The 26,048-nt window shown below is 48.8% G+C and overlaps 1 protein-coding gene across 5 annotated transcripts; it reads right to left on the bottom strand.

The window, feature by feature from the left end:
• Positions 1-13,684: 13,684 nt before the first annotated feature.
• Positions 13,685-26,034, bottom strand: LOC123827966 (phosphatidylinositol glycan anchor biosynthesis class P). Of its 5 annotated transcripts, none has more exons than XM_045852422.1 (5): positions 25,877-26,034; positions 25,320-25,424; positions 19,251-19,323; positions 15,332-15,450; positions 13,685-14,027 (listed from the first exon to the last, which is right to left on the bottom strand). In XM_045852422.1, exons 2-5 carry the CDS (start codon positions 25,399-25,401, stop codon positions 13,897-13,899), a joined length of 405 nt encoding a protein of 134 aa, XP_045708378.1. In that variant the 5' UTR covers positions 25,402-25,424; positions 25,877-26,034; the 3' UTR covers positions 13,685-13,896. The 5 variants fall into 5 exon arrangements, with proteins under 5 accessions (XP_045708378.1, XP_045708374.1, XP_045708375.1 ...); XM_045852418.1 differs by having other exon boundaries at positions 25,893-26,023; XM_045852419.1 differs by having other exon boundaries at positions 25,888-26,021.
• Positions 26,035-26,048: the final 14 nt, after the last annotated feature.

Below are 26,048 nucleotides of genomic sequence, written 5' to 3'. Positions count from 1 at the left end.
AGGCAGGAGGAGCCTGATGATTTGACCCAAATGCCTTGATTTGATGCTGTGCATACAGGCAGGCTGAGTCCGGACCAACGGGAGCCGTGGGGCGTGGGGAGGAGGCAAGCATGGGGTTTTTAGAAGAAAAAGCACAGCGTTTATAGGGGAATAGGGGAGGGGTTAGTCTTCTGTTCTTCTGGGCGAGTGCCTCAGGGTTTCAGGATGGGAGCCGGGACAGTGGGTTAGGTAAAGGGCCGGACCGTTCCCAGGTACGGGCGGGCAGGTCAGTCTGCCCACAGGCCACTGTGGCTGGCGCCAGAAGTCTGTCTACTGCGCCGGGTGTGAGAGTGTTTCTGTTAAGCCTCGGGCTATCAACTGAGTTGGGACAACTGAGTCATGGACAGGGCATCAGGTTGGAAACCGGCCTGACTGGGTCCGGAGCAGCCTGGCGGGCTGGGAATTGGCCTGACCCTTTCATACCCTGGGTCCGGCCTCCTCCAGCCAGAAATGATTTCAGAACTGGAGAGAGGGGGTCACAGACCAGGACGTTGTAGAGGAAGAGAATGAGGTTACCACCAAGGCCATTCTTGTCCTTGAGGTCTTTAAAAACGGGCCGGAGCTCAGCGGAGCTGTGAGCGGCCACGGTCAATGGAATCTCCGTTCTTCCTGAATCGGGATTTTGTAATGGGGTCTAGGAGCTTCCTTCACTAGGGGCTGGGATGTGAAATGAGACCTGGGCTATTCAGGCCCCTAAGATCCTGGAGAAGAAAGTCTGAGAACTCTTCTACAGGTTGCAAGAAGTTTCCAGAAACTTAATAAGGTTTCAGTCAAACTCCTGAACTCCTCTCATCCGTTTGCACACAGAGAAAATATCGCAGAAAGAGTCATGTCTGAGGATGAAACCCAAACCGCACACGGTGCGCTTCCCAGCAAGGGGCCCGGGCCTCTCCCCACCCTCCCTGCCTCTGGATCAGCAAAGTCGCTCCCTGGGAGGCACGCCAACCACGGGCCGCACGCCCCTGCGCTTACTGGTTCCTCGTGCATGCCGCTGCCTTGCTCGTGACGCACACTCCATTAAATTTTTCCATCAGTTCGTTTTGGGCCTTGAACAGTCAGCTGGATTCACAGAGGTTTTTTGGTTTGTGTTTCTGAGCAGTTTGTCCTTAGCACCTTTTTTCTCTCCTGTGCTAGGAAGACAATACATCTAAGCAAGAGAAAAACTGCCCTCACAAAACACCAGAGGGGGAACTTTCTCCTTCCCTGCAGAGTGTGAATCATGTCCGCATGACTCATTCTTTAAAAAATTGTGGAAATAGGCAGACAAAGGCAGAAATAGGTACCCTTTTATGATGATCGTGAAAATGGTGGATGCTTATAAAAATAATTGGACTGCCTTAGAAGTTGCTGGGCAAATTTAAAATACAGCACTATCTTAATCTTCCATGTTATCATTGCATAGCAATCCTTAATGTGGATTTCATTTTATAGTTTCCGATATTTCAAAAGGATGCTCAACGTCCTTAGTCCTTATGGAAATGCAAATTAAAATTGGTGGGACACTGTCATGCACCTACTGGAACGGTTACAATTTTAATAGACAGATAATAACAGGGGTTGATAGGGATGTGAGGACCTGGAACATCACTGGTGTGCATGCAGAATGGTTAATCATTTGGAAAGGACTTGGGCAGTTATATTTAAAAATTAAGCCCTGGCTGGCGTAGCTCAGTGGATTGAGCGTGGGCTGCCAACCAAAGTGTCACAGGTTCGATTCCCAGTCAGGGCACATGCCTGGGTTGCAGGCCACAGCCCCCAGCAACCACACATTGATGTTTCTCTCTCTCTCTCTCTTTCTCCCTCCCTTCCCTCTCTAAAAATAAATAAATAAATCTTGAAAGAAAAAGAAACAGACAGCAACAGAAAGCAGGATGGGGGCCGCTTCGTGCTGGGAGTGGGAGCAGGGGTTAGCGCAAACGGGCACGAGGCGACTTCTGGGGCGATGGACACGTTCCAAAACTGGATGGTCATGACTGCTGCACAACCCTGTAAGTTTACTAAACCACGGAGGCATACCGTGCCATGGGTGGATATACGTGCAGTATATAAACGGCACCGCAGTGAAGCTGTTTTAAAAGCTTAAACTCTTCTATTAAAACCATATTTATGGCCCTGGCCAGGTAGTTCAGTTTGTTGGAGTGTTGTCTTAAAACACCAAGGTTGCCAGTTCAATCCCCAGTCAGGACACATTCAGGAAACAAACAGCGAATGCATAAAAAAAAGCGGAACAACAAATGGATTTTTCTCTCTCTCTCTCCCCCTAAAATATGACAAAAAATCCCTGAAACTATATATATAATATATACATCTATATATTTATTTATATAAATACATAATATAAATATATTTTATATTATATATAAATGTATACATATGTAATTAGATATAAATATATTTTCATATATTATATAATATATAAAACATATATTTATGTATTATATAACATATTATATACATAATCTTTTTTCTTTAGCTACTAAGTCACTACAGGAATAATACAATCTTTATGTGGCATGACAAAAAGTTTAAATTTTAAAAGTAACCCAAGGAAAAAAGTTCCAAAGAAACCCTTTGGTTTCTCCCTTGATGCTCCTGGGTCTAGCAGGGCCCTGTCTCCTGCACACTTGCAGTGACCTCTGAGCCATCCATCACGTCGAGAGGTCCCAGGTGTGTTTTTAGGATAATGACTTCAGTTCCAGGAAGGGAAGACCAGTTGCTGTGATCCGGGTCATCGTCAGGCTTGATATTTTTGTGAGTGATTTTAAATTGCTCTGCCTTCCAGGATTACGGTGTTGAACAATGTGGTGGGGACAACACCCATGTCTGAGCTAGGTGTAAGGCTGGGGCTTCAGTTACCCACAGTACCAAAACAACAGTGGCCACCAGCTGTCGTGTAATTGGGGGCCTCTCCAGATACATCAAGCACTGCAATGCAAACTGTGAAGTCTGACATAGCTTTCCACAATGCACTGGTTCCTGACAGCAGTTACAGTTACCACATGGACCAGCAAAGGACACTGTAAACAAATGTATTAAAAAATAGCCTTGGCTGGTGTGGCTCAGGAGATTGAGTGCCAGCCTACAAATCAAAGGGTGGCTGGTTCCATTCCCAGTCAGGGCACATGCCTGGGTTATAGACCAGGTCCCCAGTAGGTGGCGAGCAAGAGGCAACCACACATTGATGTTTCTCTCCCTCTCTTACTCCCTTCCTTCCCCTCTCTCTAAAAAATAAATAAATAAAATCTTTAAACAAGTATATTTGTTATCGACATACAGCAGATACAGAAAAGTGAGCAAATCCTAAGTGCTTGATGAAGTTTAAAAGCTAACATTCTCTTGCACAGCCCAAAGCCCCTCTTACGCCCCTCCCAGCTCTCGCTCTCGCTCTCTTGCCCGAGGATAACCGCTGTTTTGACTTCTGATACCGTAGATGCCTTTCGCCCAAGTCTGAACTTCATGTAAATGGTCTCACCATACAGTATGTGTTCATTTGTGTCTCGTTTCTTTTCTTCAACACTGTGCACGTAAGAGTCACGGACGGTTCTATGGTATTCCATTGTAGGAACCTATTCCCGTTTATTTTTCCACTTGTGGCCGATGGGCATTTGGACAGCTTCCAGTTTCCTGGCTATTAGAAAGAGTGCCGCTCCGCACGGTTTGAATACGCCTTTGTGCGCATGTGCGCGCACTGCTGCTGGGGAGGTAACTGGTGGCCGGGCCACGGGGTCCGAGTGCAGTTAGCTTTGGCGTCTCTCATTTTATTTTGCTGAAACCTAGAAAGCCGCCTGCAGTGATTGAATAGCAGACACGCCTAAATGCAGAAATTTCCCAGATCTAAACACACGTGCATTGTGCTTCAGAGCTGAGCTGTGCAGACGCGGTCACAGGCAGGACAGACAACGGCGCATCAGTCACGGAGCTGCTGGAGGGTGACGTCTCACAGATGACCTTCTGCAGACACGTCTCCTGCGGGTTTCGATGGGAACTTCCCGGCGTTCCTCCCTGCAAGCTGCCGGGGCCGAGTCTGGGTGAGCATGGCTTGCGTGGGTCCAAAAGAAAGCACTCAGTTTGTTCCATTCCCCGCCATGGTCCGGAGAGGCACTTCATTTGGGCTTTTCAAAAAAGCATTTCCCCAGGGAAGCTTTGGCGTCTCTCTTCTCTCCCACTGCCACCCCCGCCCCTGCCCCAGCCTGACATCAGTGGGGGGGACTGGGAGGCTCTGGAACTGGAGCGGGATGCAGGTCACAGCTTCTCCCTCATCAGGCAGGGCCAGTGCCTACTGGCACAAAGAAGGGGACCAGGGGTGCAGTTGTGCTCCGAAAGCTGGCCCCTTCCCACTGGGTGCTTCCGGCGGCAGGCTCTGCAGGCAGAGCAGCAGCCAAGGGTTAGGCCGGTGTCCTGTTGCCTCAGGCGGCTCTGGGACAGAGGCACCGGGCATTCCTTCACCCCGCTGTGTTGAGTGGGGTTGATCCCACTTCGCACGGTGGCAGGAGTGGGCAGCCTCGTCACACCAGGGGCGATTGAACATTGAGTGTTCAGCTGCCCGGGGGCATCAGGGTAGGAGAAAAAAATGACTCACTCATCAATTAAAACCGGCACAGACTTAAAAGTCACACATTGAGACATAGATGCTGGTGGTTAAGTTTACACGGGTGTGATCACCTGCCTGAGATGGAGCCGGGGCAGCTGGAGGCTGAGCCTGGAAGGGCCTGGGAAGTGCAGACCGTGGGCGCCAGAGAAAACCTTGTCCTTTGCTCTTGCCGTTCAGCTCCCCTGTCTGCGTCCCTTTCCCTCTGCCTGGGGGATGCAGCCACTCCCCCTCTTGGAAGCTCCATCCCACTTCTGGCCCTGAGTGGGGGGAGGGCCGCTCCACTCCACACCCAGAAGTGGGGAGGAAGAAGTCCAGTCCCTCTCCCTAGCTCCCCCACTGCTTTCTGTCGGGGACCAACTGCCGTAGGTAGAAGCCTGTGACGTGGCCAGTATTGGACCTTTGGACCCAAAATGGCACTTTGGCTAGGTCAACCTACATAGAGGCCTTTTATATTTTAAACACCTTACAGCTAGTAACTGTGGTAGGAAAAGAGACGAGGGAATCATTGGGCCCATAATAGACTCCCTAGAGACTGTGGAAGGCAGGCTTCCTGGCCCGCTCCGCCTCTCCCAGGCCCTCAGGTCCTGAGTTCGAGGGCCTCTCCCAGGGGTCTGCCTCGGCTGCAGGACCAGACAGCTCTGCTCAGAGGGTCGCGGGCCAGGCCCCGCCTGGTGGACTCACCGTCCTGCCCCCCACACCACTGCTTGCCCTCTTCTCTCCCCTTCCTACCATCTTCTGCAGGCGCCTCTCGGTCCTGCCCTGGCCCCTGCCCCCATGAGAAAGAGTCCTCCCTGCGCAGCCTTCCCGTCTGACCCCGCTGTCACCTCCTCCTCCCGTCCCGGAGGGCCCCCCCCCCCGCCCCGGGTCCGGGCCCCTCCCTCTGCCCATTTCTCTCTGTCCTGTGTGTTTTGCCCACAACACGTCTCCTGGCCAGGCTGATAAGCCCAGGGAAGTTCGGTTCCCTTATCTCCATTGTGGTTTATGTCTGAGCCTGCTCTCTCCTGAAGTCCAGGGTCCCTGAACAGCAGGGGCCCACTTTTGGAAGCCCACCAGGCTTGACTCAGCTGCTCTCAGTACCCCCTCTACCCTGCGCCCCCCACCCCCAGCCCTGCCGATCCTGTCTCTGCTTCAGGTCTGACTCCCGCCCCCTCTCTGAATCCCACTCCCTCTGACTTCCAGGCTGAGGTACCAGGTTCAGGCAGAGACCTGGATGACCCCCGCCGATCCACCTCAACCTGACTCCCCACAGTCTCTCTGTGTCCTTCCTCAGGTAGCTCCCCACCCCGACCCAGGTCATGTCAGCAAACCTCCAAAGAAATTCCCACCCTGGGTCCTCATGGGGAATCTGGTCAGAGGTCAGAGGGGCCGCCCGTGTGAGTGTGGGGCCGGCTGAGCAGAGCCATTGCACAATAAACCAGGCTGCTGCACTGCAGGGGTGCTGCTCTGGCCTCCCCTGACCTCCGTGGGGCTGGCCAGTCACCCCTGGGCCCCTGTGGTCCCCACGATGTTTGCAGACTTCACTCGGCATCCAGCCACTCGGCCAACAGTGACCCAGCGAGTCAAACCGCCCCGTGGACCCCCCCCTTTGCCACACAGCCTGCCTTTATTAGTGGCTGGTTGTTCATTCAGCCGCTCACGTTATTCAGTAAAAATGTATGTAGCACCTACCACCTTCCAGGTACCATTCTAGGCCTCAGGGCCACGTGGTGAAGACGGCGGATGAGGTCCTTCCCCCCCAGGGAGCTGCCAGGCTAGTGGGGACAGACCCACAATGGTCACGGGGGGGTCTGTGGACTAGGGCCGGGCCAGTACTTGTGTCACTAGGCTGAGCCGAGGGAGCATGGAAGTTGAGAGAAGTGTTTCTAAATTTCTGTAGCAATTTGACAGACTGATTGTGTTGACTTTAGTAAAAAAAAAAAAAAAATCATGTTTCTGTTGTCTTTCCATCTCATTTTTTTTTTGAGAGAGAAAAACGTTGATCTCTTGTTTCACTTACTTACGCATTCACTGGTTGATTCCAGCGTGTGCCCTAACTGGGGATCGAACCCACAACCTCGGTGTCCTGGGACATGCTCTAACCAGATGAGCTGCTGGGCCGGGGCTCCATCTCATTTTCCTCATAATCCTTATTTATGATGTTTTGCCAAAGTGTAGCGCTACAATGGGCTGGAAATTAAGAAAAACCCATTCTACACCCGAGAAACGTTGAGAAGCATTGTTCTGCACCACAAATTGCAACTTGTGCCATGAAGAACATGACGGAGAATGAGGAGAAACCTGGTCTAAGCGGGGTGCTGTTCGATGCGACCTGGAGGGTGAGGAGGAACCAGCCGGCAAAGAGCTGGAAGGGAGCTTCCCGGGCAAGGGAGCAGCCTGTGTGCAAAGGCCCCCTGGAGAGCGAGACCCTGGGGCGCTGAGGGAGAGGAAGTCAGCGGAGGGGGAGAGGGAGCAGCAAGGGGCATGCTGGGGGGCGGGTCGCGGGCAGGCAGGGCTTGATCCTGCAGGGGCGCCCCGAGGGCAGAGGGAAGACACGCGAGTGCCCGACTGGGACACGGGTGGCGTCGGCACGTCCCACCTGCCCCTTTCTGGTAGCACGTGCCAAGGGCAACCTCATCCTGGACTCGCGGGAGGGCTCCCTCGTCAGATCCAGGAGGACGCGGTCAAGACGGGGACTTTCAGGTTAGCTTTCTTGTGCAGGACCGGCATGCAGACCCTTTTCAGCACACCTCTGTGCCCTGGCCGGGCGCCTCTGCTGGAATGTCGTCTCAACCACCACCAGTGGCTGGCTCAGTCTTCAGAGGGGGCGTGTATGGGAAGCAACAGATCACTGTTCCTCACGTCCATGCTTCTCCCTCACGTCAACATTTCTCTCTTTCACATCAACAAACATACCCTCGGGGGAGGATTAAAAAAAAAAAGGAAACCTTTGTGGCCCGGGGGCTTACTGATCGAGACAAAGATGTCACCAAGGTGGAATTTGACTGAAAGTAAGATTTGCTCAAAAAAATGTGTTTTGTAACTGTGGAAAACCCCTCGAGCCTGGAAGAGAGATTGGGTCATTTTCCTGCGCAGAGGAGGGACTGGGTAATGGGGCTGGCTGAGCTGGCCTTTTATTGGCTGACCTCGGTGTTTCAGAACGGAGCTGCCGGGTGTCCTCGGAATGCTGCAGCAGCTCAGGAGTCTCCGAAGCGCCACGCAGATCCTTCCAAGGAAACTTGCGTGGTTTCCGCATCGTTTTTACAAGTGTGATGCCTGCATTCTCTTCTCAAGGACGTGCTGAGGGGTAACTGAGACCTGTTCGACAGGGTGGTCTGTGCGTCTCCAACAACTCGCGTGTGCCCACAATCAGGTCACTACACATCTTCTCTTTGCTCTCTGCTGCTTCTGGCGGGAGAGTCTGCTACCCCTTTCACTGGGGCCGGAAGATGTTAAGCATTATAGAAAGTTGCTGCAAATTGTTCACTGAAGATGCCTTCCGAAGCTTTGATTTTTGAACCAGCCAGCCCTGTGATTGTTATTCTTTTTTTTTTTTTAGATTTTTATTTATTTTTTAGAGAGGGAACAGAGAGAGATAGAGAGAGAAACATCAATGTGCGGTTGCTGGGGGTCATGGCCTGCAACCCAGACATGTACCCTGACTGGGAATTGAACCTGCGACACTTTGGTTCGCAGCCCGCGCTCAATCCACTGAGCTACGCCAGTCAGGGCGATTATTTTTATTCTTACAGAATTACTTGGCAGGCCTCACTGTGTAGCTCAGTTGGCTAGAGAATTGTTCTGATATTCCAAGGTTGTAGGTTGGACCTTGGGTCAGGGCCCATGCAAGACGCAATCCGTGAATGCATAAATAAGTGGAAGAACAAACCCATGTTTCTGTGTCTCTCTCCCTTTCCTTTCCTTCCTCCCCCTCTCTAAAATCAATTTAAATCAATGAAAAAAAATTTTCTAAATGAGTTTGAGAGTTTAAGTCATTCCATATAAATCAGTGATTTCTGCCTCCTGGGGCTGCCAGCAAACTCTTAATGCAAGCTTGCATATTAAATAAGTCCCAGTAAATTCCTGTCAGCTATTTAAACCATACTTTCCAGCTTCTTTGAACTTATTTTACTACTCTGAAAATGATCATCGAAGACCCATTAACACTCTCTTGAAATATTAAAGCTTAACATGCATATTAGGTAAATAGGTTATCAACATGTGATTAGCAAACAGTCATGCTTTCCTGTTCAAAGTGTAGAACTGAGTCTGCCTTCCCAGGCAATTGGACAATAGGTCATAAGCGCTTTCAGAAATTTTACATCCCTGACCCTTCTGGAAATATTTCCTAATGATATATTAGAAAATAATCAGAGATAAGGACAAATATTTTTATGCAAGGATATTTGCTATAATCATATTTATAAAAATGAAAACTTAGAGTCATTCTACAATCCAATAACAGGAAATTTGTGAAATAAATTATGGTGCATCTCTATGATATAATAATATTATACTGTTAAATGTTCACAATATAATGTTATTTGAAAAATGAGGCAAAATTATATTTACAGTGTGTTTTTTGTTGTTGTTAAACACACACGCAGCCTTAGAAGGGCTCCTACAAAACCATTAAGATTATCTCTGAATGACAGGTTATAAGTAATTTTTTGTTTTCTATAGTTTTAAAATTTCCTACAATGCATTTGTATTACTTAAAACAATGAAAATATTTGAAACATCAGTCATTAGATACCATTTCATATTCATTATTAGTGTAGAGTTAAGATGCTATAATCATGAAATAACCTTAGCCACAATCTTATAGACTTTCAATCAAAGGTAGTCTTTTATTATTGCTCCACCATAGGATGTGTGGTTGGTGGATTCATCAATACCCTTCCGTCATGTAAGTTGTTTGGCTCATGGCATTTTCATGATTAATCCAGTGGGAAAAGCCGGATTTAGCCCAAAGCACTGGCCTCCTTGGTGACAAGCAGCCCCTGGCCGGGATGGATTGGAGAGGTGAAAATGAGGGCAAGCTGGGGACCTACCTTCCCTGAAACGGTTTTCTTCGGGGCTTGCTTATCTGATCTGATTTCATTTTCGTCAGAATTTGAACAAACCACTACACAGGTATGTTTGGGAGGGAAGGGGTTAAGTCTAGATTCTGGATTTGTTGTGAAATTACTTATCTCTTGAGTTGCCGACAGAAAAGAACATTTGTTAAATACCTCAAGGAATGAAAGTAGATTTTCTTCCAGTAAGAATGTGGCAGATGAAACCTGGTTATTTCTTTATCTCCAATCAGATGAATGTTTGAGTTAAAAAAAAACCAACAACAAAAAAATCCCAAACAAAACAAAACAGATCAAAGTCACCTTTTGAACGTGTCATACATCTGTACCTGGTGTGTGGCCCTGACTTCCAAGATGACCTACGATATTTATTTTGTAAAATAAAGTTCAAAAAGGCAAAGATATCACTGACTTACACCAAACACCCAATAACTCCTGCAAATGGATGGTCAACAGGCATTGACATACATTCCTTATTTTGACCAGGAAGGGGTCGAGTTATTCTCAAGGTTAAGTAAAGGTCATCTCTCTCTGCCAACTGCCACTCAGGGGTGATGGAAAAGCAAAGGCTGAGGCTGGGTGCCTGGAAATTTCACTTAAGAAACAAACGGCCCCAGTCTGTCTGCTCACTGGGGTCACTTCTATTAGTTTTCCCGTGATTGTACCAGATCAGTAGTCAAGTGAAATGCGGATTCGTCACTGATAGAATCTCTGTCCTGGGTTGACAATTCTTTCATTTGTGTGCCTTTGTGGCCAGGGCCATTATTTCTAAGTGCCTGCTGATCCTGCAGCCGGTCATGCGTCTTTCATGACATTAAATTCAACCTTCACGTCAGATGCTGATGGGGAGTTTGGTCTGTAGAAGCTATCGGACTAGTTTCCCAAACTAGTAACTTTAGTAACTTCAGGAAAAAAAATCTTAAGACTCATCAAAATGTGAAAGTAGAAAGCAGACAACGATGGCTTCCTAGTAATGTAAGGTTGTTAAAAGATCTCCACAGAAGGGATAATTCTGATTATTTCGGTCCTTCAACGATTTGACTCCTTAAAATAGGGAAAAAAGTTGGCTCCTCTCTCATTCCATCTTCAAAACAACTTACTTGTACGTGTTCTGACGACTTAACACAGGGGCCTCTGAGCTTTCCTCCGTTCACCAAGCATACGAGGGTACTTAGCCCCTCTGTGCTGGGAGCAGGGTCGTCCGGGAAGACACAGCCAACAGGACGGTGACCGTGGAGGCTGAGAAGTGCCGCCACCCGTCACCTGTGAGCTGCAGACCCAGGCGAGCACGCCGGGTCCGGAGGTCTGAGGGCGAAGCGTCGACGCCCACGGGCAGGAGAAGGTGGGTGTCCCAGCTCAGGAAGGGCGAATTTGCCCTTCCTCTGCCTTCTGTTCCGTTTGGGCCCCAAGGGATCGGGCGATGCCCACCCACCTGGGAGGGCAGACCTTGCTCACTCAGTCACTGACTCGACTGCCAGCGCCCTCACAGACACACCCAGAACTCATGTGTTACCAGCTGCTGCCCAGGCGTCCCTAGCCCAGGCAAGTCGACACACAGAATTAGCTACCACACCCGTATAGGCATGGTGCCCAGTGTCAGTGAGTTATAGGGGGTGTGTAAATGGATATAATCTCTTTAGAGATCAGTCTGGAATCATATATGAAGTGTCTCAAAAATGTTCAGGCCCTTTGTGGCTGTAATAATTCCACGGTAAGGAACCTAGCCCAGGGACGCCATTTCACAAGACGATTTTAGCCACAAAGATGTTCTTTCTACTCATCATTTCAACAGGGGAGGGTAGACAGTGTACCGGAACCATCGTCGTCTTCCTGTGTTTCCGCCGCAGTCATCGACACTGTCTGCCTTCCTGGGGAAGGAGCGAGTGGGAGACACTTCAGCCATTCTCTCCTCCCTGCTACTCTTTATACTTAGGGGAGCCGTGTGGCCTCTCAAGTGGGTGCACACGGGTAAAGACCACTCACTGCACTGTCTGCGCTTTGCCTGGACCTCCCGGTGGGTTGCAGCCACCACGTGCTCTTGTGGGGGCAGCTGGTCGGGCCAAGTCTCTGGACTGTAGGCCCAGCCTTCTCACATCAGATGCAGGGAAGAGGGCCCGGTTTTGGCTTGCAGAACACGCCAGCCCTCCTGGTTTCTAGCACCTCCTCCTTGTTCACCAACCGAGAACAAGGAGGAGGTGCTAGAAACCAGTGTCAGAGGGCCGGATGGGGCTCCCGAGGCGGCCTCAGCCACTGAGGCAGGCCAACTCACAGCTGCTTCTGACATCTGGGAGCCAGGTAAACATGCTTTATAACTCAAGTGGGCCACCCTGGCTGACCGTGGTGTGAGCAGTGTGGCAGCTGAGTCACTGTGAGGCTCGGGCTGGCGTCATCCAGCCCTGGCCATGTGACCCCTGTGACTACGATCTCTACCAGCAGAGCTTAGGCTTTCTGGGTTTGCAGACACAGCCTGAGACAGACATTTTGTTCCCGGAGAGGGTTCCCTGTGCGTCACGTGGAACAGGTGTCATCTTGCCCAGAAGCACCCTGGTTTGAAGGAACACACGACCTGGGACACACTAGGGAACAGGAACAGCAGACTCGTGCCTCCCATCTCATGCTTCCTGAGCAGATACATGATTCATGAAATGGAATTCCCAGTATTCCCAACTACTTAAAATTATTCATTTCTTTTTCTTACAGAAGGTGTAGTTAAATTTGCGTAAGTTAACATGTGCGACTCCACTCACTCGGGGTGTCAAAGGTAGAAGCCCCTGCTGCGAGGCAAGTTTAGATTTGGTCCTGAGGGCCTGCTGTGCGAATACCCTTGCAAAGCAATATATGGTTTGCTTTTGTACAACTTACTTCTATCTGAGCTTCTTACTGTTACACCAGATACATCCCATCCAGGTGTTAACGAAGGGGTGTCACTCTAGCTCATATAACAAATCTCCAACCCCTCCATGTATGTCTCCGAATACTGTCTCACCCAGTAAAGGCACAACCATCTGCTCCTCGATCCAAACACCCTTGACCCCACCTTCTCTCGTAGCCCGTCCACCTGCCCGGTCGGCCGGGTCTCCGGTGCAGGCTGAGGAGCTGGCTGCCCCTCCCAGCCCCACGCTACCCTCTGCTCTAAGGGGCAGGTCCTGCCTGGACTAGTACAACAGCCTACTGACTGTTGTATTAATAAGGCAGCCGCCTTACTTCCACTCTTGTCCCATCCCTAACTCCCCCTTCCAGATCCATCCTCTCTCCACCAGCCAGTGGCTTTTTGAAACTATAAGGCCGGCGACGTCACTCCCTTCCTTAAAGCCTCCCAATAGCTCAGTATCTAAAGGGCCTCAAACTCATCACACTGACATCCGGACTTCTCCAGGCTCGCCCCAGACCGCTGCCCTCCTGGAGCCCGCTCTAAGCCCCCTGCTCGCCTCGGTCCTTAAGACCCATGCAGCTCCTTCCCCCGTGGAAGTCTGTGTCCTAGCTGCTCGGAGGTTCACCCCGCCCCACCCATCTTTACACGCCCGGCTCCCGTTTTTGCCAATCAAATCTCACGCTCAGCTGCCCCTCACTGAGCAGCCCGCCCGCCTGACCGCTCGATCTGAAGCAGTCACCCCTTTACTTTTTAGAACTGTGCACCGTGCTGATTCTCTGCGTAGCACCCATCACAACGAATACTGCCTTATTTATGTGCTTGGTCTTTCTTCATCTGCCTCTACAATGTAGGCTCTTTGAGAAGCTTATCATTGCAACATCCTCAGTGCCCAGAAAAATACCTGGTCCGTGGTGAGTACTCCATGTACCATTTGTGTCATAGACATGAGTCAGACGGCAAGGACACAGCCATCAGATGTACCCTTTCCCAGATCCGAGTCTGGGGTCTGGGCCTCGAAGAAGGAACAGCAGGAAAGACACGACTGCTCTCTGAAAGCGACAACACCGAGGACTCTCGAGGGAGGGACGTCCTGCTTCCACTCACACGTATTTTCCAAAACGTCTGCTATATACGTGGTCCTGTGGTGTTTTATTTACTCTGTCCATTCATGACTGATCTCTGAGAACAATATTAGTAGAACTTAACCGAGGAGAAGTTCAACTTGACATTTTTCAAAATATTTCAATACCGGGTGTTAAGAAGAGAGAGAACTATGGTTGACATTATTTTGTAGAAACTTATCATAATAAATGTTTGAAGGTAGTCTCTAATACACACCATCAGCTTTGGGTGTGGAGTTCCTTGGTCCTAAGGAAGAACATTTGGTTTACTTCACCAATAGGGATATCTCTCAGAGCCGGGATGGCCTCCTCCTGGTACGCCTTCTGCTGCTGGTTTTTGGCGTAGTTGTCTGCAAGGAGAGGACAAAGGCGCTGACCGCCCAACCGTTTCTCCTAGTCCCTGCGGTCTGCGGAGACCTACCACACAGGCCACTGGCTAACGTTTGGGTAATGGCAGATGCCACGTGTAAGTGTAATGAAAAGATTACTTAAATTCTCTCTTGAGAAGAAATGTCCCAGTTAGAATAGAAATGAGCAAAGCACTTTTTCGCCTGGAGAGAAGTTACTATTTTACTCATCAGTATAATGATGACTGAAGTCCCATTTGCACATTCCCCATAGGAGCAGAATTCCAACCAGGCCTAGAAAATATATTTAAGTCCTGGCTGGCGTAGCTCAGTGGATTGAGCGCGGGCTGCGAACCAAAGTGTCGCGGGTTCGATTCCCAGTCAGGGTACATGCGTGGGTTGCAGGCCACGGCCCCCAGCAACCGCACATCGATGTTTCGCTCTCTCTCTCTCTCTCTCCCTCTCCCTTCCCTCTCTAAAAATAAATAAGTAAAATCCTAAAAAAAATAAAAGAAAATATATTTAAGTCAACACCCGAAAACGGTTAAGTCATTTGGTACAATCATTCATACGAACCTAGCACTTTTCCCTCTCTGCACAAATTGTCTATTTGCTGTAATTCCAGTCAGGAATGCTGGGAATACAGTAGTTTATCAGAAAGAAAATACAAAAATATTATAACTCATTTTCAAAGTACATTGTATAAGCTCACCAAAAAAAAATGACTTTGAAAAGTTAAAAAATCATATCTGGGAACTTAAAAAATGCTTCACTTCCTGGAATCTAAACAAGCTTAGGAATCTGCCTAACTGATTTTAATCTTTAGACTTCAAAGCGAGAGCTTTAAATAAACAAAACTGCAAAAACAGGCTGTGGCTCAACCACCCCCTTTCTGGGGTCAGGCACGCACAGTGACCCTGAGGGTGCACGCCCCCAAAGCCCTCCTCCTGGACAAGTCCTGCGAGGCCTGCGCGCCGTCCCTCCACCAACGCCGCCTGTTTGGGGTAGAAGTTGTTGCTGTCGAGCAGAGCTGCGGAGGAACAGACTATCTACTTGCGGCTTTTACGTGCAAATACACCCGTTAGCTAGTGCCGTGAACAGCGCGTTCACCAGAACTTACTTCCCGAGGAGACACCCCTCTGGTATATATACCTCTGCGGCATTCTCCCCAGTCCTTCCCACCCACCGTGCCGCTGTGCCGCGTTCTCCTGCACCCTGTTCTGGCTGCTCTTCTTGATAGAAGCGCGGCGGCGGCCCCACTCCTGCACCCTGCCCCCGCCCCCCACTCCCCGTCCGCGCAAACTGACCTGTGACCGTGTGAATGGAGTTGAGGGGCGAGGTGTCCATCATGTTCACCCCAAACAAGAGCACGTACCCGATGACGATAGTGATGAGCAGGTAGACGGGCAGCGCCACCGCCCAGTACCTGCAGGCGAGAAGACGAGGTAGGTAGGAGGTAGGTAGCAGGCTTCCCCCCAAGTTGTACTTCTTACTAGTCGGTCACTAGGTTAACACCGCTTTAAAGACTTAATTTCGTTGAAGTAATGTATGTACATAAGAGACAGTCACACAGTTCTACAAGGCCTGTCGTGAGAAGTCGCAGGCTGTATCCCACCCGGCCCAACCCCGGAGTCTCACCCCGCAAAAAGGCACTCGAACACCCGAGCGGGTTTCCCAGTACTGCCCTCGCACTCACGCTGTCACGGTTTTCCCAACCGCGGACATTTGCTCTGCGCTTCCTAAGGTGGAGGTGAGGAGCCCAGCTCTTTTCTGCCCTCTCACCTGCCTCCTGTCCTCTTATGGTGCTCGTGTCACACTTTCTGGGCATGCCCGGGTTTTAAAAACTACTGAGACCATAAACAATGCTTGTAACTGAGTGCCTCGGTATTATTATATGCTTTCTTATACAACTTTTTTTTGCTTTTTCTGGAATTAGCAACTCCGCTTCTTTGTGTGTTTGCTTATTTTCCACGTACCCATCAGTCCTCAACCCCCCGGTCTCCGCAGGACGGGGCACTGTTTCTTCAGTCCTCCCCCCCACCTTCTCTCCAGGACTTCTAAGGGTTAACCGGTTTTCACCCTGTTATGCTTTCCTCATCTTTTCTCTATTTTCCATTTTTCTATCTTCTACTTTCTGGAGATGATCTTTGGTTTATCTTTTAACCCATCAAGTAAAATTTTAATTTTGGCTATCATATTTATAATTTTCAAAACCAGAAGTAATTCCTTGAAGAGTTTGCTTTTTTTATAGCATTGTTTTAATATATTTTATTGATTATGCTACTACAGTTATCCTATTTTTTTCTCCCCTTCATTCCCCTCTGCCCTGTACCCCCCTCCCACCATTATTCCCCGACCTTAGTTCATGTCCCTGGGTCATACATGTAAGTTCTTTGGCTTCTACATTTCCCATACTATTCTTACCCACCCCTGTCTGTTTTGTACCTTCCATTTATGCTTCTTATTCCCTGGACCTTTTCCCCCATTCTCCTTTCCCGGGCTCCCTGCTGATAAGCCTCCATGTGATCTCCATTTCTGTGGTTCTGTTCCTGTTCTAGTTGTTTGCTTAGTTTTTTTTTTTTTCCTTTTGGTTCTGTTGTTGGTACCTGTGACTTTGTTATCATTTTACTGTTCGTATTTTTGCTCTTCTCCTTTTTCTTAGGAAGTCTCTAACATTTCATATAATTAGGGCTTGGCGATGATGAACTTCTTTAACTTGACCTTATCTGGGAAGCACTTTATTTGCCTTCCATTCTAAATGATAGCTTTGATGATACAGCAATCTTGGATGTAGTTTCTTGCCTTTCATGACTTGGAATACTTCTTTCCAGCCCCTTCTTGCCTTCGAGAAATCAGCTGAGAGTTTTATAGGAACTCCTTTGTAGGCAACTGTCTCCTTTTCTCTTGCCGCTTTTAAGATCCTCTCCTTATCTTTAATCTTGGGTAATGTGATTATGATGTGCTTTGGTGTGTGCTTCCTTGGGTCCAACTCCTTTGGGACTCTCTGAGCTTCCTGGACTCCCTGAAAGTCTATTTCCTTTGTCAGATTGGGGAGAGGAAAGAGACATCCTTCATTATGTTTTCAAGTAAGTTTTCAATTTCTTGCTCTTCTTCTCCTTCTAGCACCCCTGTGATTTGGATGTTGGAATGTTTAAAGTTGTCCTGGAGGTTCCTAAGCCTCTCCTCATTTTTTGAATTCTCATTTCTTCATTCTGTTCTGGTTGAATGTTTATTTCTTCCTTCTCGTCCACTCCATTGATTGGAGTCCCAGTTTCCTTCCCTTCACTGTTGGTTCCCTGTGCATTTTCCTTTATTTCACTTCTCATAGCCCTCACTCTTTCCTCTATTTTGTGACTATAGTCAACCATTTCTGTGAGCATCCTGATTACCAGTGTTTTAAACTCTGCAACTTGTAAGTTGGGCTATCTCTTCATTGCTTAGTTGTATTTTTTCTGGAGCTTTGATCTGTTCTTTTGTTTGGGCCATTTTTTTCTGTCTTGTCATACCTGTTATATATGTGGGGTGGAACCTTAGGTGTTCACCAGGGCGGGTCAGCCCAGCCTCTGGGTTGTGATGCTGTCTGTAGGGGCAGGGACCGAGAGGGAACAATGGTGCTTGCTCTGCCTTCTCTCGGACTTTAGTCCCTTTTGCTGTTTCCCCCAAGCAAACTGGGCCTTTCTGGTGCTGATTCCCAGGTGGGTGGGTTTGTGTACATTCTAGGACCCTGTGGGTCTCTCCAACAAACTCTTCTGTGAGGCTGGGAGTTTCTCCTGCCACCTTAACCCCCACAGATTTTACAGCTAGAGGTTTGGAGGCTTTATCTCCCCACACTGGAACCCTGGGTTGCGTGCTGTGTCTCACTGCCCCGTTGTTCCTCCCGGTTTACCTGCACGCAAATGTGGGACCACTGGGTCCCCCAGCTGCCACCTTGCTGCGAGTCCTCTCTATCCTGGGTGCCCATTTCTGCCCCTCCACTGGTCCGGATGGATGTTTCTTCTTGAACTCCTTGGTTGTTAGACTTTCATACAGTTTGATTTTCTGGCAGTTCTGGTTGTTTTTTGCTTTTAAATTTGTTGTTGTCCTTTTTTTGGTTGTGTGAGAAGACAAAGTATATCTATCTACGCCTCCATCTTGGCTGGAAGTTAATAGCATTCTGTTCTTGTTTCATAGTTATTTTCTTCAGTTCCTTCTATTAGCTCCTTTTCCTTCTAGTTCTTTTTTTTTTTCTTTTGGGTTTCATTTTAAAGGCTTTCAGAAAATGTCTGGTAAGGTATGGTTGCTTGCTCGTATTTCAAAGTGAGGCACTAACAAGGTAATTGGAAGCACTGTGTATACGTGGGCCAGGATGGCCACTGGAGAGTCTCACTACAGGAACCCCGGCCACTTCACGGGGGGACCTCCAAGGGTCAGGGATGGCAGATCCTTCCTCCAGATCTCTCTCGGGGACAAGCCCCCCACCCCGGTTTTGCTGGGAGGGGCAGGGTGCTGTGAGCCTGGCAGCCGCAAGCCTGGGAGCGGCATGAGGAAAGGTGCTGGGTGGGGGGGACCTTATCGTTCAGCACTGCACGGGTTCCCACGGATTTCCCTGTTGTCCTAAGGGGCCCCATTCCTGTGCTCAGTCAGACCTAGTGTTTGCAGACTCTCAATGAACCTTCCAGAGTAAAACTCCCGTGTTCTGCAGGCAAGGAGGGTCAGTCTCCCTGTTCTGAGGGCCAACAAGGGGGATTTGAGGGTCTAACGCTGTGTTTTCAGCCCAATTCAGAATCACCATGTTAAAGAGGTACCTGGTAGGCCACTTTCTGAGCCCTTCTCTAGTTCTGGGGCACGAATATTCCTGCTGGCTTCCCTACTTCAGCGATGTGAAAAAGTGGGAATTAAATCAGTTACCTGTTACCTGTCAACAGCCCAAAAATTGAGCTGGTACTTTTTACCTGCTATCCCATTATTTGTTCCTATGTATTTACACCTTAACAAAAAATTTTATTCTACAGAGTTATTTTAACAAGATATTGGGAGGAAATGGAGACAAATGTATATATTGAAGGCATCATTTTTAATCGCAGGTGTATCAATAATGACCTTGAAAAAGCTTCAAATTTCTATATGGCTATTTATGGATCTTAAGAAATACATATGCAAGATTTGAGTATTTTTAAGAAAAAAATCTGATCCTTCAAAACAGCATTAATGTACTCTTATTTTATTTCAGCAGTATATGCAACTTACTTTTGAGGCCAATAGGTCAAGCTCAAGGCATTCAGCCAAGATTCGGGAATGAAAGCCCACACGAGGTACAGTACTGTGGAGAGAGGGAGGGCAGAGAGGTCAGTGAGGCAGGCATCTCATCCCTGAGGTTCAGGTACAGAAAAAGGCTGCTGTGACGCTCCCTGGTGCACTGAGAGATGACTGTCCCTCCTTCCAGCTCTTCCGGCTCCTTCTTTGTACCCTTATCCCAATTACTTTCTATTTTTTTTTAAAGTAAATGATAAGCAAAGCCTTTTATTTTTTTGTATTTTTTAAAGATTTTTAATTTATTTATTTTTAGAGAGGAAAGGGAGGGAGATAGAGAGAGAGAGAGAGAAACATTAATGTGCAGTTGCTGGGCATCATGGCCTGCAACCCAGGCATGTGCCCTGACTGGGAATCGAACCTGCGACACTTTGGTTTGCAGCCCGAGCTCAATCCACTGAGCTACGCCAGCCAGGACTTCTATCTTTTTATTGTGGTAAAAAAAAATAGCAGACAACTTATAAAATCCAACCATTTTTAAGTGTACAGTCAGCAGAGTTCAAGTACATGCCCCTCGCTGTGAAGCAGATTTCCAGAGTGTTCCCAGCTCAGAAATGCCCATTCAACAACTCCCCTTTCCTCCATTAGTCAGTTTTTTTTTTACCATGTCATCAACGCTCACACCCTATGTGAAGCACTTTAAGTCAGCAATTTTTGTGTTTCTCACAGCACCTGGTGATGTGTCCTTTACACACAGCAGGTGTTCGACACTTCGTCCCCACAGGGCTGAAATAATGAGGGACATTCAGTCGCTCGAGAGTGAACCACTCTGCTCTTGCTCCGACCCCCTGCATGCTGGGCTTCTGCCTTGTCCCCCAGCACGCACTCTGGTCCCCCTGCAGCCCGGTCTCTGGGGCTGTGTCCCCTGTCCCCCAGCACGCACTCCGGTCCCCCTGCAGCCCGGTCTCTGGGGCTGTGTCCCCTGTCCCCCAGCACGCACTCCGGTCCCCTGCAGCCCGGTCTCTGGGGCTGTGTCCACTGTCCCCCAGCACGCACTCCGGTCCCCCTGCAGCCTGGTCTCTGGGCTGGCGTTTACTACTGTCCTGTAACGGGACAGTGAACCTGGGGCTACCACTGCGGGGTAGGCACACCTCTAAGCACTTCACCTGCATTATCTCATCCAGTCTTCAGGGCAACCCTAGAGAGTATCATGCCATTTTTACAGATGAAAAAATGGAATCTCAGAAATGTTACATCATCTGCCCGAGGTAAATGGCAAAAACAAATGTCAAGTTAACTCTCTCAGTGATGATGAAGGAGTAACATTTTCCTCAACAAATATGCAATATACAGTTTTGTATGTCAGGACTGTGATACACAAAGGTGAATGCAAAAGAGATGGCCCCTGTCCTCCCTGAGCTTAAAATCTAGTGCGAAAGGAGACAAGTAAATGGGTATTTTTAATGTACCAATGAAAATGGTAAGTGCTAATGAGCAAGTAACAGAAAATGATATAGGAGTACCTAAGAAGGACCTCAGCCCTGGCCGGGTAGCTCAGCTGGTTAGAGTATCATCCTTATACTCCAAGGTTGCAGGTTCAGTCCCCGGTCAGGGAACATATAAGAATCAACCAATGAATGTATATACATAACTGGAACAAGAAATCAATGTTTCTCTCTCTCTCAAACCAATTTAAAACATAAAAAGAGAAAGAAGGACCTCAGCCCACACTGGTGGTGATGAAGTTGATGTTCATGGTCAGGAAAGACATCCTGGAGGAAGTAACTGAATTGGGGCCTCAAGGGTGAATAGGGGGTTAGCTGGATTAAAAATGTTGATGGCTGGGCCTGTAGACGAAAGGACGGAAGGACGGAAGAGAAAATGGCATTTTCTGCCGCGATCCACAGAGATAGCAAGAGAGGTCTGGTGTGGCTAGGCGGTAGAGGAAAAAGGGGGAAAGAAACTGGCTTGACGTTGGAGATAGTTTTTAAGGTTAATAAAATACAAACACACAAGCTTTGAGGGGAACACTGAAGGTTCTGCTACTGCCTGCCACTGCGTCCCTCGCTGGGCCTCAGTAAACCGCTGGTGATAATCACACCAGCCTGGCAGACTACTGTGAGAGTCAAATGAAGTCAATTTACAGAAGGAAATTGTTTTACAAAAAAATAATAAAAATAAAAATAAAATACAAATAGTGGGGAAACATCATATAAATTCACAAATGGAAATAGTTTACTTAATCAAATGAATAAGCATTTGTTGAGCATCTACTATATGCCAGGCATTATATAAAGGTCAAGGCTATACAGAAAAACAATACATGGTTCCTATCTCACAAACTAGTGCTGGAGACAGGTAAGAGTCAGGTGTAGCGGCAGGAGCCTCACATGCATTATCTCGTTAGACCCCCTCCACACCCTTCTGAGGTGTGTGCCATTATCCCTCATTCACAGGTGAAAAAACTGAGACTCGGGGCATTGGAGTTGCCCATGATGTCACAGTTGAAAGTGACTGCACTGGAATGTGAAATCCAAGCGCAGTGTGTTCCACTATGCTTTTAGGCCACAGCGAGGGCATTAATAAAAACATGGACTGGCTGGCGTAGCTCAGTGGATTGAGTGCGGGCTGCGAACCAAAGTGTCGCAGGTTCGATTCCCAGCCAGGGCACATGCCTGGGTTGTAGGCCACGGCCCACAGCAACCGCACATTGATGTCTCTCTCTCTCTCTCTCTCTCTCTCTCTCTCTCTCTCTCTCTCTCTCTCTCTCTCTCTCTCCCCTCCCTTCCCTCTCTAAAAATAAATAAATAAAATCTTTAAAAAACACACACAAAAAAACACGGAGGCAAGGAGTTGGGGCAAAACTCTCAGCAGTGTACAACAGCTGGGACATAAAATACAGGCTGCGAGTGTTGAGAAATCAAGCTGGAAAAAACAGGTCCTAGATAACGAAAAAATCTTGTCCTGGGAACATGGAATTTATGCTGCAGGCAATAAGGACAACTGGATAACTTGTTTTAAATTTTAAAGAGACAGCAAGGAGAAAGAACCAGGCACGGTCCAGCCAGAGGTTTTGGGCAGGGGAGTTCAGGCCTGCAGCTCAAGGGAGCCGCTGATCCGAGCAGGGAGGACGCACCGGCGTCAGAGCGGAAGCGGTGGGAGGCCCCACCAGACCCCGTGGCAGGCACGGATGCATGCGTAAGGGGAGAAGGAAAGGTGCAAGTGAAGAACCACCCCCAGTTTTCCAGAATAAGCGTCTACTAACTTCAGCTCCAAACAAATCCGTCTACAGTCATTTCCCACAGGGCGAGGAACGACCTTGCAGAAATGTACATCTGACCATGTCACTTGCCTGCTCAAACCCTTCGGTGCCCTTGGAGTGTAATCCAAGTTCATTACCAGGGCTTGCAAGGACTTCAGTGATCTGGCTGCGGCCCACCTCCCCAGTGTCTGCTCCCCCTGCCCCCCGCGCCAGCTCCACGGTGTCTCAGGGCCACTACACTTGCCGTGAGTACCGTCTGCCTGGAATGTTCTTCCCTTGGTTCTTTGAATGGATGGTTCCTGCTCTTCCCTCACGTCTTAGCTCAAATCCCACTTTCTTAAGAGCCGCTGTCTGTCCTGGCTCACTTGCTATTCCAGCTGTGTCCCACCCATCATGTTCTCATTACTCCTTACCAGTTCCCCTTATTTCCTTCAAAGCTATTACCATTTTCTGTAGTTACTGTTACGGACGGAATGTTTGCCTCCCTCTCAAATTCACGTGGTGAAGCTCTAATCCCCAGCATGGTGGTATTGGAAGGGAGGGAGGAGACGCCTTCATGAGATTGGGGCCCCCATGCTAGGATTGGGGTCCTTTTAAGAAAAAAGAGAGATCAGAGCTTTGCTTTCCTGTTCACTCTCCCCCTAATACCACCCCTCCCATCTTGCACTTTCCAACTTCCAGAACTGTGAGAAAAAACGTCTATAGTTCAAGCCACCCAGTCTATGGTATCTTCTTACAGCTGCCTGAGCAGGCTAAGAAAATTACTTTGTTTTTAAATCAGGGAATATTTCAACAGAGAGAATTATGTAATCCTCCTGCCTGCCCCTACCCCCCACCTAGTTCATAACTGCCGAGTACTGACCTCTGACCTCCTCTATCTACTTTCTGCCTCAATGTCTCTGGTTTTAATCTTACTAACCTCCATCTGTCCCTCCCCCCACAGGCATGCTTCCCCCAGAGGGCCTCTCTACTGGCTATTCTCTGCCTGGGAGCCTCTTTCCCCAGAGGGCCACATGGCTGACCTGCACTTTTCTTCCCTTTTTTTTTATTAAAACACATTTTATTTATTTATTTTTAGAGAGAGGGGAAGGAAGGGAGAGAGAGAGGGGGAGAGAAACATCAATTGGTTTCCTCTCACTCGCCCCCAACCCAGCACCTGGTCTGCAACCCAGGCATGTGCCCTGACTAGGAATTGAACCAGCAACCTTTTGGTTCACAGGCCGGCATTCAATCCGATGAGCCACACTAGTCAGGGCCACACTTTTATGTCTGTGCTTAAACCTCAGGGCTCAGCAAGGCACTTCCAGACTGCTGTATTTAAAACAGCAGCCTCTTCCCACTTCTATATCCTCCTTTCTTGCTTAATTTCCCTCCATAGTACTTCCTCATCTGACATTGTGTATGCTTAATTGACTTACTTTGTCCACTGGCTTTCTTGCTGCACTAGAATGAAAACTCTGTGGAAATTTTGGCTGTTTACTCCTCCTCTGCCTATAGCAGTGCTCTCAAAAAACTGTTGAATTAATTTTTATTGGGCGTTATTATTGGATTTAAGTCTTAAAGTCATTGATTTTATTTATGTGTATAGTTTCTAATCCTTCAAATACACTATAGAACAGGAATTTACAAAAATGTGTTGATGATGATAATAACAGCAGCAGCTAATATTTATCAATACTTAGTGTTCCTATGCATTGTTCTAAGTGCTCTGCATAAATTATGGCAATTACTCCTCACAACAGCCACCAAAACCAGCCGCCTGAAGACAACCCAGTGTCTGGGCTCAAATTCTAGCTGTCATTTGCTGGCTGCAAGACCTCGGGCGCGTTGTTTAAACCTCGCCTGCCTCAGTATTCTCATTGGTTAAATGAGGACATTGATAATAACATCTACCTTACAGGACAGTCTTGTGACTGATGAACAGGGAATACACTTTATTACCAGCTTCTTACATGTGAAGCACCTGAAGTCTCAGAGAGGTTATTTAAATGGCCCCAGGTCACACAGCTCATCCGTGGAAGAACCGACCTTTGATCTCAAGTTATAACTTCATTCCAAAGCCTCCCTTACCCAACAGCTTGCCTGGCTATACTGGTGCAGTGAAGGTTCGTACCCCCACCTTCCTAGTTCCTAACAAACTCCAGAAAGTTGGATTATGGGTACCCAATTTTCTCCCTCTTGACCCCTCGTAATACTCAAATCCTTTTGGGGCGAGATGTGGGGCCTGCTATGTGACTCTGGCGATCAGTGTCTTGGGAAGCATCCGTTTACCTGTAAAATGGGATCTTCCAGGGACTGAGTGAGACCCAGGATGCAAAGCGCACCTGACTGCTCTAGCCTAACTCCCTTCCCTCACCAGCTCTCACACGAAGGGCTGGAGCCTCTTCCAGAGCCTTTGCTCGGGGCCTTCCCACTTCTCCCTCCTTATGGTGGGAAAGAAAGCTAAATTGATCTCACGTCTCTCCCCTGGGCTCCCACGGCGCGGATCACCCTGAGTGGTAACTGCAGATTCACTCCTGCGTCCTGCCCACAAAACCAGGACTACAGGCACCAGGTTTTACGCAATCTTGTCTGGTACGGTATACACACTTGTTAGGGTGACATCTTTTTAGGCTAGTACCTGGCATACAGAACGCTCTGAACAAACACGAGTGCTTTCTTCAGGCTTTCTTAAAAAGACCCATAGGGAGGTACAAAGAATCACAATTCATGTGTGCTCATCCTAGTAACAAACACAACAACTCCATTGTCTTGGAACACCAGAAAAAGGCCACACGGCCATCATCCAGCAGGAAAGTACTTACTGAAGCCAAACTGGGAGCTTAAGAAAAGAACAAAGCCATAAATCGCTCTTTCTGGCAATGGCGACGGTGAATTTTCCACCATCTTCCCTGCGGCTTTGAGACAACCTGTGGGAAAGAAGCACAGTCGCTGTCAGTGAGGTATTCCCCTGATTGGTCTCGCGTAACCTCATCGCTTTGCTCCGGGCGCAGCCTCTGCAGTGCTGCTTCCAGCCCACCCCACTGCGAACGGTCATCCTGCGCACACCCCTCCAACACACGCACGCTTGCACTCGCGCGCATCAGCACCCACGCCTAACCTGCACGCGCACACCAGCCGCCGAACCTCGCGTGCACGCGCGCACCCTGCAGCAGAGGGGAGGGGACGCCCCTTCCCAGCTGCAGGCTTCGCCTTCCTGCGGGAAGGGAAGGGGTGGGCAGTGCCCGAATCGGGCGCACGCGGGCGGCTAGGACCCAGCCCCTGGGGGAGGCGGGGAAGGAGAGTTTCTGTTTCTCATTCGAGATCAAGGTGGCCCTCTCAACCCTGAGTCCATCCAGCACCCACTTGGGCCCCTCCCTACAGTTCGGCCATCTCACAGAGTAGTCCCCTGGGCGAGCGCCGACCCCCGGAAGCTGCAAGGAGGGGAGAAAACAAAAACAAAAGCCCCGAGTGACTGCGACCCTCCTCCGGGCCGAGCTCCGCAGGGCTCCCCGGCCGGCCGGCCGCCGCGCAGGAGGGGGCGGGGCCACGCA

This window comes from Phyllostomus hastatus, unplaced genomic scaffold, assembly GCF_019186645.2.
Source record: "Phyllostomus hastatus isolate PE091 unplaced genomic scaffold, TTU_PhHast_1.1 phas_contig_948, whole genome shotgun sequence".
In the NCBI taxonomy this organism is placed as follows: Eukaryota; Metazoa; Chordata; class Mammalia; order Chiroptera; family Phyllostomidae; genus Phyllostomus; species Phyllostomus hastatus.
The sequence above is the reverse complement of the archived record's forward strand: the minus strand, read 5'-3'. Positions and strand labels throughout refer to the sequence as shown.